The 13,884-nt window shown below is 55.4% G+C and overlaps 1 protein-coding gene across 1 annotated transcript; it reads left to right on the forward strand.

The window, feature by feature from the left end:
- The first annotated feature begins 304 nt into the window (after positions 1-304).
- SERPINH1 (serpin family H member 1) lies at positions 305-10,793 on the forward strand. The gene is made up of 5 exons (XM_081239489.1): positions 305-436; positions 4,514-5,169; positions 6,360-6,458; positions 6,575-6,807; positions 9,784-10,793. Exons 2-5 carry the CDS (start codon positions 4,548-4,550, stop codon positions 10,084-10,086), a joined length of 1,257 nt encoding a protein of 418 aa, XP_081095615.1. The 5' UTR covers positions 305-436; positions 4,514-4,547; the 3' UTR covers positions 10,087-10,793.
- The last annotated feature ends 3,091 nt before the right edge of the window (positions 10,794-13,884 follow it).

Here is a 13,884-nt window from a genome sequence, read left to right on the forward strand (position 1 = left end):
CTGGAGACCCATGTCCCCTCCAGCTAAGCGTTCCGAGCTCCCTCTAGGGTGCAGAGTCTCAGCTGAATCGAAGGATGCCCGCTCGCTCTGCAGTCGTGCGGCCCCGGGAGCCCAGTCTCAAGGCAGGGGCTCTCCGGGTGCCGCGACCCCGTCCCATGAGGGGGGCAGTAGGACCCAGGGGCCGGGTGACTGCCCGCAGAGGGAGAGGCGGGAGCCAGGGCGGTTTGGGGGAGGTCTTTGGCTTTTTTTGGCGGAGCCGGGGCGCCCTCCGGAAGCTTTTCTAACTTTCCAGAAGTTTCTCGGGACGGGCGGGAGGTGGGGTGGGGGAACGCCATATATAGATCTGGAGAGCGGGGGCACGGCGGAGAGTGGAATCCGTTCGCGGCTCGAGTGCGGCACTGTGACTGCGGTCCCGGCGCCAGCCCAGCCCGGCCAGGTGAGGGGCGGGGGCGGCCCGGGTTGGGCGGGAGCGGCGGGAGCTTTGGGGGTGCTCAAGAAAACTAGAGGAGAGAGCGGCCCGCGGGAGGGTTTAGGGGCCACTCCAGAGCCCGCAAACTGGAGTCCCTGGCACTTTGGGGACAGCTGGAGGGTTCGGCATGGAGAACCCGGGGCTGGGGGGTGATGGCGGAGCGAGCCCGAGGGCCAGAGCAGAGATCAGAGCCGGGATGGGGAGTCGGGGCGCTCAGAGGGCCCGGAAAAAGTGCAGGGTTCCGCAGAAGTGTGGGGCAGGGGTGCTGGTGGCAGAGAGGAAACAGTGGGGCTGGGAGCCGGGATGCTGAGGCTCGTCCCTCTGCAGGATCAAGGAGGGAGGAGATGGGGTCTGGAACGCCTTCCAGCAGGGACAGGGAAGCCAGGCTGGCTTTGCATGTCGGGGTGCCTCCAGTTGTGGGGTTGAGGCCCAAGGGCCAGTGGACCACCCTTCTCACAGGCTTGCTGGGGGGCATCTGAGCCTCCTGACGTAGGGTGGTAGGAAAAGGAGGTGAAATAGTCTTGACTTTTACTTGGCTCTTGGGGTCCCCATGGTTTGGGAGGAGTCCCCCACCGCGGCTCCATTTCTGATCAGCAGCCTGCACGTGTAGGTTATGGCAGCCAGCACCAGTCTCCCCACTTCCCTCCAAAAAGGGGCGAGGAGGTGACCAGGTCTGCATCCCCCCACAGAAGGGAGAACGGGGAGCTTCCTAGAAAGCTTTGAGTCACCCACTCTAATTCTGTCCACCGCCACCTGGTTCCTGGAGTAACTGCAGGGTTAAGGCTACTTAAGAGGCTGGGGTTCCCTGCCCCCAGCTTAGGGACATTCCTGAGGCGGCTGGAGTGGTGGAAGAAGAATGAAACCGCTTCCAGCAAGGCCAGAAGGCCTGGCCCCTCCTCTTCCCGGGCTTCCGGCTGGTCCCGCTGGTCTGCAGGGCCCGGATGGAGGCCGGATGGAGGCCGTAGGAAAATCAGGGGGCTTTGGTTCCCTGGAAGTCTCTGGCTGGGACCACACCCTCCTGTCCTCAGGCAGTTCATCGGCCCATCCCCCCTTCCTGAGGCCTCCGGGTCCCCTCCTTTTGTCTCTGGTCACCGGGATTCCCAGCAGAAATGTTTTTTCACGGGCTGTGTAACAGGACACCACATCCAGCCCTCCGGAGGGGCTCTGTGGGTGCTTCTGGGAGGAAGGAGCCCTGTGCTAGGAAGCCTGACCCCCCACTGATCCTTGGTGGACTGGAGGTGGCTCCCTGCCCCCTCTCTGGCCTCAGTTTCTCCCACTGTTTGGTGACCTCCAACATCCTTGTAGATCTGGGACTGGTTACGTCTTCCTTCTGCCAGGGGCAGTGTAGACAGGGTTCCGTATGGGGGCTGGGCCTACCAGGCCCCCTCCTCACCACCACGCCAGCTCTGCCCTATCCCATCCTCCTCACTCTTCTGTTTTCTTTCAGAATGAAAAAGGCAGGCATTGACCTCCCCCTGAGGCAGTTTCAAGGTACTTTAGCCCTCCTCAAGTGTCCGAGAGCCCTTCTGGTGGTCCCCCCGCTAGCAAATGCTTCCCTTCCCTCTACTTACAAAAATCTGGAACCCAGTCTCAACTTGGCCTGGCTAGCTGTGGGCACAGCCCTTGGTTCTGGGATCGTGTGTTTTTCTTTGTGGGAGTATAAATCTTCTAACCTTGGCCTAAGGGCTAGGATTTCTCTGTGGCAACAGGGGCTGGGCTGTGGGAGGCTGGCTTGCTTGCAGTGACTTGCCTTCCTCCGTTCCTGCTGCTGGGTTAACAGGGCAGCCCTTCTCCATAGCTGCACATCTCCCTGCAGAGAGTGACGTTGAGGGCTCGAAGCTGCGCCCAGGGAGGCTCCGTGGCACCCCCTGGGACCTGAACCCAGGCCTCCCGCTTCCCGGGTTGGAAGCCCCCCTCTGCAGGCGGGTGCAGATAATTCAATTTCCAGCCTGCCACGTCACCCGGCGCAGGAGCAGGAGCAGGAGCAGGAACAGGAGCGCAGCTGTGTGGCTGCTGAGGAATCCCAAACTAGTCATTTGGAGCTTTCTTAAAAAGCCCCTCCCAGCCCTTTAAGGTTCTGGTTGGCTGGGGGTGGGGCTGTCAAGATAGTGCCTGCCACGTGGCAAGGCTGTGAACTAGACTCTGGGACTGTCTCTCAAGGGGATGCTGGTGGCCTCTGCAGAGATCCCAGCTCTGGCATCAGCTGTCTCGACTAAAGGCGGCCTTTGAATAGGATGACCATATGCCTGTTGTCCTGGCCTAACAATTAGTAGTGTCTCATTTTACTCTCTTAAGTGTCCTTGTTTGTACAATAATTATATGGCCTCTCTGCCTTTGAGGCTCCAGGCCTGGTGGGGAAGTAGCTAGGGCTGGGAGGAAGGTGGCCTGGGCCCTGAGATATTCCCTTACTAATCCGTTCTTTAGGGTGAAACTCTGTCTTACCTCTGCAATCCATACTCTAGGCTACAGATCTCTTTGATACCTTCCCCCAGGCAGCTGTGGGGCTCAGTGGCCTTCTCTCCTCCCACCACCTCTCCCCATGTACCCTTTGCTTCTCCTCTGCACTGCACCTCCAAGGAGGTGGCAGCCCAGGGAGGGGGGACTTGGCTTGGTTCACAGGATGGCTGCAGCAGTAGAGTCTTCGCAGAAAGCCAGTGCTCCCCAGGCAGGCTCAAGGCCTGAGGGTTGTCCACCAGGATTCTGAGTTTTCCATCTTCTTGAGGACCATGAGATGGGATCTGCCAGAGCTGTGGGATCACCGCGGTTCCTTCCAAACCTTCCCTTTGCCATGTCATCTCCTCTTCCGTTGTGCTGCCTGGAGAAGCGGAAATGACCTCAAAGTGGAGGAGTGTGGAAATAAGTCCATGTGGAGAGACTGTCCTGATGGGAGGCCCCAGAGAGGGGAGGGGGCTTGTCCTAGGGGCCACTGCTACTGCTGTGGTTTGAGGAGGGGACCTGAGGGCAATCTTGAAGCCACAGAATAGATGGGCATGTGTGGTGATGACTGTCAGATGGGAGGGCAGAATAGAATCTGAGGTGGCCCAGCTTCCTGGGAGAATGAACACACATCTGGCCACCAGCCTCTGGTGAAGGGGTGTCGGTGTCATTGTTCCTTTGAGCTGTGACTTACCCTCTCCCTTAGTATCCTTCCTCTCAGGAAACCTCCCCCCAACCGGCTCCCCCAGTTTTTGTCCTGGGGATTTCACATCCGCTCCAGGGGCTGTGGGCAGACGGGCAGGCAAATCCCTGCCGAGACAGAAGCCTGGGCATGGAGACCTAGACCCGTACAACTTGGAAAATGGAGCCTGAGGCTCAGAGAGGGGTGGGCACACACACATGCACACATGCGAACTCAACGTCACCCTTGGGGCAGCAGAGTAGAGCATCTGGACTCTCATTTAATGAGTGAACCAACTAGTGACTCATTAACAGCCCAGGGCAGAAGGAAGGGCATTCGGGGAGGAGCAGGCCTACACCTCCGCCCCACATGACATCCTTTGTCCAGGCCCCTGAGTTTCATGCAGACCCTGAGCCCATCTACCACTTTTTTTTTTCCCCCACTGGAAAAGGGCCCCAGGGTTGTATGAGATCAGAGCGAATAACTAAAGACCCCAGGTTTGGGCAAGTGGCCCTGGTTTCTGTTCGTTCAGGAACAGCTGAGGCCTGTTGTGTGCCAGGCACTGGGCATATAGAGGGAAACCAGACTGGCTAGGTTTCCTACCCTCCTGGAGGTCACAGACTAATTAGGGATGGAAACAGTACATAACAAACATAAGTCTAAATGTTAAGTTCAGTGCAAGAAATCAATAGGGCTGAGGTGGGGACTTGCCTGCTTTGGCTAGGGAGTCAAAGAAGGCCTCTGAGAGAGTGGGCAGACGGAGACCCCCAATCTGGGCAACCCGGAGTTAGGTCCGGGCTCCCTAGAGCTCTGGGCCATCTTGCTCCCATCTCCAGGGGACTTGGTGACAGCCAGGAGGCTAGGGATGGTTGTTGGGGAGGAACGACTGGGGCTTCAGGGCCGCCCTCTCTCTGCCACCCTCACAGGTCCTCCGTGGTGCTCACAACCCGCCTCCCAGCCATGCGTGCCCTCCTGCTCATCAGCACCTTCTGCCTACTGGGTAGGGCCCTGGCCGCCGAGGTGAAGAAACCCGCGGCCGCAGCAGCTCCCAGCCCGGCTGAGAAGCTGAGCCCCAAGGCGGCCACGTTTGCTGAGCGCAGCGCCGGCCTGGCCTTCAGCCTGTACCAGGCCATGGCCAAGGACCAGGCGGTGGAGAACATCCTGCTGTCGCCTGTGGTGGTGGCCTCGTCCCTGGGGCTAGTGTCGCTGGGCGGCAAGGCGGCCACGGCGTCGCAGGCCAAGGCGGTGCTGAGCGCCGAGCAGCTGCGCGACGAGGAGGTGCACGCGGGCCTGGGCGAGCTGCTGCGCTCGCTCAGCAACAGCACGGCGCGCAACGTGACCTGGAAGCTGGGCAGCCGCCTGTATGGGCCCAGCTCGGTGAGCTTCGCAGAGGACTTCGTGCGCAGCAGCAAGCAGCACTACAATTGCGAGCACTCCAAGATCAACTTCCGCGACAAGCGCAGCGCCCTGCAGTCCATCAACGAGTGGGCGGCGCAGACCACCGACGGCAAGCTGCCCGAGGTCACCAAGGACGTGGAGCACACCGATGGCGCGCTGCTGGTCAATGCCATGTTCTTCAAGCGTGAGTCCGGAGGGGCGGGGCAGGGCGCGGTGGGGCGGGGCCTCCTCTCCCCGGAGCCCCGCCCCTGGCAAATCAGGTCAGTGTTCCCCTGCTGAGCACCACGGCTGGGGCTCCTTCAGTCCTCATTAACAACCGGTGGACCCAGAGGGAGGCACTGTTATTGAACTCTTGTTACATACGAGACACTAGATTCAGAGAGGTGTAGTGTTCTGTCTAAAGGAACGGGATAGAGATGCAAGCCCCACCGAAGGACTCCATAAGATGTGCTCCTACCGTGTTTCATCACATCAGAGTGTTGTTGCTTGTTTTGGAATCAAATTTAGTAATCAATTCTATCTCAGTAATGAGCTGGAGAAAGGCTCCACATCTGTGATCATTACTAACCCTCAAAGCAGCTTTGGGGGCAGGTGGTATTACCTCCATTTCACAGGTAAGGAAATTGAGGCTCAGCTAGGAGGAGAGAGCCCGGACTCAGGTCCAGGTGCATCTTGAATTGAAGATTCGATTTGGGCTTAATGTGTATTTTTGAGTACCTATATGGATAGCACTGTTCCTCTCACGGCATGCTGTGAGGATGAGGTGACCCCTCTTTTACAAATGAAGGGACCAAGATAGGGGTGAAAGGTCTTGCAGCCAGTTGGTGACTGAGACTGAATTTGAATACAGGTCTGTATGTGACATAGGGCAGGGCTCATGCCACTGTCACGTATTCATGGTTTTTGGGGTCATTTTGGGGGACACAGAGACAGGGCTTGCAGATAAGAATTAAGGGTGGTCTTGGGGCATCCCCTGCCCGGGCACAGACCTCAGTTAGCAGGTGGGGTGGGAAGTCTAGCTCAGCGCATGTTGTGCAAACGCCTGACAGTTGTCAGGGCAGAGGTGTACATGGTGGTAGCTGAGCTGAGGGTCCTCCTTCTGAAGGCACCCCCTGTCATGTGGAAACAGGTAGGCCCTAAATATAGAGAGCCATATCTTCAGGCAGCATGTCCTGGGACCAAGACCCACACCCCCAAAGCAGGGAACATGTACTCTGTGGGCTGGGTGATCGGGGGGAGGTGGGCTGCAGTTGAGACCTGAAAACTTGAACAAAGGCCTTGAGCAGGGAAAAATCCAGGGTATGCAGTTGAGGGGAGTGTCTTGACAAGATGGGGGCATCTATTTCTGACCTTGTGTTCTACTTCCCACTACAGCACACTGGGATGAGAGATTCCACCACAAGATGGTGGACAGCCGAGGCTTCATGGTGACCCGTTCCTATACCGTGGGTGTCACCATGATGCACCGGACAGGTACGTGCCTTGCAGGGCGGGGTTGGGGGGGCAAAGTGGGGGCATGAGCGGGTGCTTGGGGCCTGGCCCGCCCCTGCCCCACAGTGTGCCCAGCGCTGTTTCTGCTCTTCTCCCAGGTCTCTACAACTACTATGATGACGAGAAGGAGAAGCTGCAAATTGTGGAGATGCCCCTGGCGCACAAGCTCTCCAGCCTCATCATCATCATGCCCCACCACGTGGAGCCCCTTGAGCGCCTTGAGAAGCTGCTGACCAAAGAGCAGCTGAAGATCTGGATGGGGAAGATGCAGAAGAAGGCTGTTGCCATCTCCCTGCCCAAGGGTGTGGTGGAGGTGACCCACGACCTGCAGGTGAGGGATGGCCCAACTCAAGGGCCTGCAGGGCTTGGAGGGGGGCATGGCGCATGGGGCATCCATTCACCAGCTCAGCAGGTCTGTCCTGAACCCCTCTGGCTGTTCAGGCAATACTGGGCTGTGCTGGGTGAGGAGGCATGGTCCCTGCCCTTGGGAAGATGGTGATAACATCAATAGCTAAATATTGGGTTGGCCACAAAGTTCGTTCAGGTTTTTCTGTAACATCGTACGAAAGACCCAAATGAACTTTTTGGCCAACCCAATATAATTGAGCACGTGCTGTATGCTAGGTACTCTTCCTAAGCACTTTGTATGTATTAAACTCTTAATTCTCAAAACAACTTTATTAGGTAGGACTATCAACCTTATCTTACAGATGAGGAATGTGAGGCTCAGAAAAGTTAAATAACTTCTCCAAATTCACATAGTCAACAACTCAGACATTATTGCAGGCATGCCTCGTTTTATTGTGCTTCGCTTTACTGCGTTTTTTTTACAAACTGAAGACTTATGGCAATCCTGTGTCAAACAAGTCTATTGGCTCCACTTTTCCAACAGCATTTGCTCGCTTCGTGTCTGTGTCACATTTCAGTAATTCTCGCAATATTTCAAACCCTCAACCAGCAAAAAGATTGAGTCCCTGAAGGCTCAGATGATGGTTAGCATTTTTTAGCAATGAAGTATTTTTAATTAAGGTATGTACATTGATTTTTTTTTTTTGCGGTATGCGGGCCTCTCACTGTTGTGGCCTCTCCCGTTGCGGAGCACAGGCTCCGGACGTGCAGGCCCAGTGGCCATGGCTCACGGGCCCAGCCGCTCCGCGGCATGTGGGATCCTCCTGGACCGGGGCACGAACCCACGTCCCCTGCATCGGCAGGCGGACTCCCAACCACTGCGCCACCAGGGAAGCCCAAACGTAACTTTTATATGCACCAGGAAACCAAAAAATTCGTGTGACTCACTTTATTGCAATATTCACTTTATTGTGCTGGTCTGGAACCGAACCCGCAATATCTCTGGGGTATGCATGTATAGACTCTTCAAGCTGGAGGATTGTCCCCCATGCAGTAATAAGATTAATAATGGCTTTCAGCTCTGGGTCACTTGGCTGGAAACTTAACCAGACCCGCTCAACACCATTTCTCCTTCATGACCACTCTGGGTGGTGGGCACCAGCTCAGAGAGAAGCAGTGACTCGCTAAGGTCACCCTAGCTAGTAAGCACTGGAGCTGCAGTTAGTTCTCAAGGTGAAAACTCAGGGTGGCCTTTTTGTCAATCAGGAGAGAAAGATTTTTTCCTCTACTCAAAAGGGAAGACTTTCATCTCATTCCTTCCTTGGATTCCAGAAATGATTCCTTGGCAGGTCCCTCACCTACAAAATTGTTTCAGACTTGTTGCTGAGAGAGCATGGAGAGAGAAAGCTTGAGATGAGATGGGGCTTAGGCTCCAAAGTGGAGACTAGTGGAGCTTGTGTGGTCTGTACTGTAGACAACACTGAGGGTTTCCAGAGAGGAGCCACCCGTCTCCCTTTTGCGCTTGTCCCGACTCTACCCCAGCCCCTTCTCCTGCAGTCGCTGTCATCTGACTCTCCTTCTTTCTCCTGTGTTTTCCTGGCACCCTGGTTGGACACACTACCCGCTACCCTGCAATAGATTGAGTTGGGAAATTCCAAGAGGGTGATTTGTGCAAAGTCATGGGGACTGGAATAGCTGGGCCTAGAATGCCTGTCTCAGGACACCCTGACTCTCAGATCCCTAGGTCTCGTGCCCGTTTGGCCATGCTGGGGAAGTGCACTGTCCCGCAGAAGCCTGGGCCCTGAAGGCTGCTGTTCACTCAGCCGACAGTCCTTTACTGCCACCTGTTCTGCACTGAGAGCCAGGGAGAGCCCTGACTACGGGCCCTGCCTTGAGGGAGTTCTGAGCCAGGCAGGAGAGACAGACAGGACCACTCACTGATAGACAGAGGGAGGCCAGGGGTGCTGAGGCCCAGAGAGGTGCGGCTCCAGTCTTGTGGGATAGGGAAGCCTTCCCAGAAGACATGGAGTCTAAAGGGCCCTACAGAGACAGGGTAGCCACTGAGATGCCATCGAGGATGCAGTTTCAGGGAGGCTGTTGAGTGGAGAGCAGAGTGGGACATGCTGAGGGTTAAGGCTGCAATGCAAGCACAGTTCACAGGGAAGAGCTTGTTCTTGGCTTCCAGGGGTTGTGCAGAGCCTTGGAAGAGGGCGTGTGTGTGTGTGTGTGTGTGTGTGTGTGTGTGTGTGCGTTTTAACTTTTTACTATGGAAATGTATAAAAATATATTAAAAATAGAGAGATTAGTATCAGGAACCCTCATGTATCCATCACCCAACATCAACCATCGTCAACTCATGACCAATAAGGATTCATTTATACACACCCATTCCTCGCCCATCAGATTATTTTGAAGCAAATCCCAGACATCATATCACTCTGGAAAGGTTTTAAGCCCCAGAGTGATGTGGTCATAGCTGTCCTTAGGCCAGTCTTTCTCAAACTTGAGTGTGTCAAGAACTACCTGGAGAGTTGGTTCAAAAAGGTTCCCAGCCCACCCCCCGAGATTGTGATTCAGTGGCTCTGGGCTGGAGTCAGGGAATGTGCACTTCATGTAAGCCCCTGGGGCATGCTGATGCTGGCAGTCCACCACCCACAGTTTGAGAAGCACAGGTCAAGATGGCTCGGCGGGGCCAGGCATAAATTCTGCCTTTTCCCCCTGAGCCTTAGTTTCCTCATCTGTGAAGTGGTGATTGGAAGCTCTTGCAGGGTTTTCATGAGAATTAGGAAAGCAGTGCTTGGCAGTGCCCACGCCATGTCTGGCACACAGAAGGTGGCAGGGAGTGCTAATCTCTGCCCTGAGGAAGAGATGGGAGGAGACAGCAGGCGGTGTGGGTGGAGGGTGAGGGTCTAGGAACCTTACCCACCGTGGCCTCACCGGCCCTCACCTGGTCCTGCAGAAACACCTGGCTGGGCTGGGTCTGACTGAGGCCATCGACAAGAACAAGGCAGACCTGTCTCGCATGTCCGGCAAGAAGGACCTGTACCTGGCCAGTGTGTTCCACGCCACCGCCTTCGAGTGGGACACGGACGGCAACCCCTTCGACCAGGACATCTATGGGCGTGAGGAGCTGCGCAGCCCCAAGCTCTTCTACGCCGACCACCCCTTCATCTTCCTGGTTCGAGACACCCAGAGCAGCTCCCTGCTGTTCATTGGGCGCCTGGTCCGGCCCAAGGGTGACAAGATGCGAGACGAGTTGTAGGGCCCCAGGGTGGGTATGGGATGGCAGGGGGCAGCGGGAGGCTCCTGAGACACATGGGTGCTATGGGGGTGGGGAGCTGAGGTACTGACCTTGGATAGTCCACGGGGTGGGGGTGGGAAAACAGGGGGGCTGGCTGTGTCTGAGCAGACCTTCCCAGCCAGGATTCACTCTGCCTGGACACGGGCCCCCAGTTGTCAGGATGCTGAGCCCAGAGACCCCACATCCTGTGGGAGCTGGGCAGCAGTCGTGGAGCCCTGCCCTCAGCCCTGGGATCCAGGCTGCCTCGGTCCGTGTTCATATTTATAGCTGTGTGCTTTATCATCTGTGAGACGGAATCGAGCTGGGGGTTCAGCCAAGCCCTCATGGAATGGGGGCCTTCTTCCTGATACCACCACCACCTCAGCCCCTCCCCGGCTCCCTCCCAATCTTCTAACTTCCCTCAACTATAAAACTAGGTGCTGCAGCCCCTGGGACATGTACCCCCCCACCCATGGGTCTGACCCCAGTGAGGGGGTCGGGTATAGCTTATGCAGGGGCAGGGGGAACTCTTGGGCAGACTCCGGTCAGGCATCATGGGGATGAACATTTTTTTTTCCTTTTATAGATTTTCAAAGATGGGGAGGAAAGGGGGGAAATGAGCCTTTGTTGCTGTCAAACAAAGATCTTATTTGTACAATTGTTTTTTTCAATAAAATTTTCCAGTGAAATTTTGTCAGAGCATGGAAGGGGATTGGATCAGAGATTCCCATCTCATTCTTCCCCGGGGATAAGGGCTCCTTCTGTTAAGCCACGTTTGCTACTGATAGCCCTTGTCAGGCCCTGAAATCCTGGCAGATAACTCCACGTGGCAGGCCCACTATGTGCTGAATTGGAGATTGTTTTGGCTCTGGCTGCCCTGGAGAGATGGTGGCTGCAGGGACGGAATGACAGCGCTGGACCTGGAGCCCAGAGCTTCGCTGTCCTGCTGTAACTCCAGGGTCCCAGTCTTCAGCCCCCTAGGCTTTCACTTAAAGCTGACTTCATCCACATCCAGGGCCAGAGGGCACAAGCTCAGGCTGCCCAGCTGGGCAGGACTTTGTGAAGAAGGAGCTTGTGGGAACCTTGCTCTGTGTTTGGATTTGCAGCAGGAGACGAGGGACCTGATACAGTCCTCACATTGGTTACCTTTCATGGTCCTTGGGGCTCCTGACATCACAGCTCAAGGAGGGAGAGGGCAAGTGGGATGCATGGGACAGAAGACCAGTGGCCAGGGAGGCAGAGGAACAGAAGAAACTGGATTCATGACCCATCTCTGCTGTTTGCTGGCTGTGTGACTTTGGGCAGGTCACTACCTCTCTCTGGGCACCTCTCCAGCTTCTGTTTGCCAACAACTCTGCCCTGGGGGTTGTTGGTCTGAGGAGGGAGTCCCTGCCTGGCTGGGCAACCTAGTTGGAGTCCTCCAAGATGTGAATGGGGCTGCAGAAGGGCCAGCTGATTCACTCCCATTATTACCATAATGCAACACAACTGTTTAGAACTCCAGGTCTGTTCTGTGCTGAGAACCCAATAAATTAGATCTCTGCCCTCAAGAGGCTTCATCTAGAAGTGGAGACGTAGGGACAGTGACAAGTATGCTCAGTACACACTGTGTTCCAGTCCCCTGGATCATTCAGTTCCCAGACATGCCACACTTACTCTCCTGCCTCAGGGCCTTTGCACTAGCTGTTCTTTCTGGCAAGTGGTTCTTCTAGATCTTTGCAAGACTGCTTTTTTGTCATCCAGAACTCGGCCTAAATGTCATCTACTCCACAGGCCTTCCCTAACCACCCAGTATAAGCAGCTCCTCCACAACATCAATTTCTTTACTATGTTTTCTTGTTTTACTGACTCAGTGCTCCTAAATTATCCACCTATTGACACATTTGGTCTGTCCCCACTACTAGAATGGAAGCTCCATGAGAATAGGGACGATGACTTTTTTAAAAATTTATTTATTTATTTATTTTTGGCTGCATGCGGGCTTTCTCTAGTTGCGACGAGTGGGGGCTACTCTCCGTTGTGGTGCGTGGGCTTCTCATTGCGGTGGCTTCTCGTTGCGGAGCACGGGCTCTAGATGCGCAGGCTTCAGTAGTTGTGGCATGTGGGCTCAGTAGTTGTAGGTCATGGGCTCTAGAGCGCAGGCTCAGTAATTGTGGCACATGGGCTTAGTTGCCCCGCGGCATGTGGGATCTTCCCAGACCAGGGATTGAACCCATGTCCCCTGAATTGGCAGGCAGATTCTTAACCACTGCGCCACCAGGGAAGTCCCCTTGTCTTGTTCATCACTGTATGTCCTGCACTCAAATCCAGTGTCATGCACACATAAGGCACTCAAAACATATTTTATTAAGTGAAAGAGCTGTGTTAGAAGGGCACCAGGGCTTCGGGAATCCAGAAGGGTGCCATGGGTGGGTGCCATGACTGCCATGGGGAGATCAAGGAAGATTCCCAGGAGGATGTGACATGTGGGCTGCCTTGAAGGGTAAGTAGGCATTTCTTGATCAGAATAATGACTTTAATAATACCAGCTGGTCCTTCCTTTGTATTTTGCTTCTACTATGTGCCGAACACCATGTCGGTCACTTGATATATATAAATTTTATCCCAGCCTCCTAACAGCTTGGCTAGGTAGGGATTATTCCCAATTTACAGGTGAGATAACTGAGGCTGAGAGAGGTCAAGTGACCTGCCTGAGGCTCCACAGCCAGTGCGGCTGAGCTGGGAAATGCTCCTAGCCCGCTGGAGAGTTGTTCTTCCTCCCTGACACACAGAAAGGGCAGGAGAGGAACTGGCCAGATTTTAACAGGAAAGGTGCATACCCTCACAGTCTATATACGTTGTCCCACTTGGTCCCCACAATAGCCCAGTTAGGTGGGAAGTCTTCCTACTCACACAGGTATAGTTCAGAGATGGGGAGACTGGACTAGAAGTTGGGACTCCTGGACCCAAAGCTCAGCCTGCAACAGCTTCCCCACCAGGTGGGCATGGGCAGTGAAGGAAGGCAGGGCTGAGTGTGGGGCTGCCCAGAGGACACAAAGGGGGCCCTGAGGCCACCTGCCTCCATCTGGGCACAGGCGGGAGTGGGGTGGGAGGTCTGTGCTCCCACCTCACAGTGAGGGGTGGGGTTGCTGGTGTGAAGGGTGGCAGGGCAGGTGGTGGAGGTGGATAGGTCAAGGTTGGGCTGCGGCTGGACCAGCCACGTCAGCGCCCTTGATGGCCCATCACAGCTCTGTGTGAAGCTTTCTTGCCACCTGGAGGCTACTGAAGGGACCTCCTTGTTATTTCCACCACCGTGCTTGTTAAAAGTCTCAGAGAGATGATGACCCTGCTGCACTGTGTGGGTCCTGGATGTGAGTGCAAGTGTGGGGAGATGGGGATTAACTTTTACTGAGCACTGACTATGTGCCCTGCACGGCTGGGTACCCCTGAGGGAAGCTCTTAATTCTTAGAGCTTCCCTCAGGGGTAGCTATTACCATCCCAAGTTATAGAAAACTGGGGTTTAGAGAATAACGTGACCAGCCCAAGGCCACCTAGCAGGTCAGTGACAGAGCCTGGCACGTATGGGAGCGCAGGTCAGCTGGCTGTGGAGGAGAGAGGTGGTCGATACGCGTGAGCTCCGTGCTCCACGGTTTATAGGAGGCCGTCAGTGGCCAATGGGATTCTATATAATCTTACTCCAGTCCCCGCAGCTAAAACCTCCTTGAGAGTAGCCCTTGTCTGCCCACGCCCTGGCCACATCCCCAAACCCAGCACAACGCCTGGCACATAGGAGGTGCCTA

This window comes from Mesoplodon bidens, assembly GCF_964165515.1.
Source record: "Mesoplodon bidens genome assembly, chromosome: 7".
Classification (NCBI taxonomy): Eukaryota; Metazoa; Chordata; class Mammalia; order Artiodactyla; family Ziphiidae; genus Mesoplodon; species Mesoplodon bidens.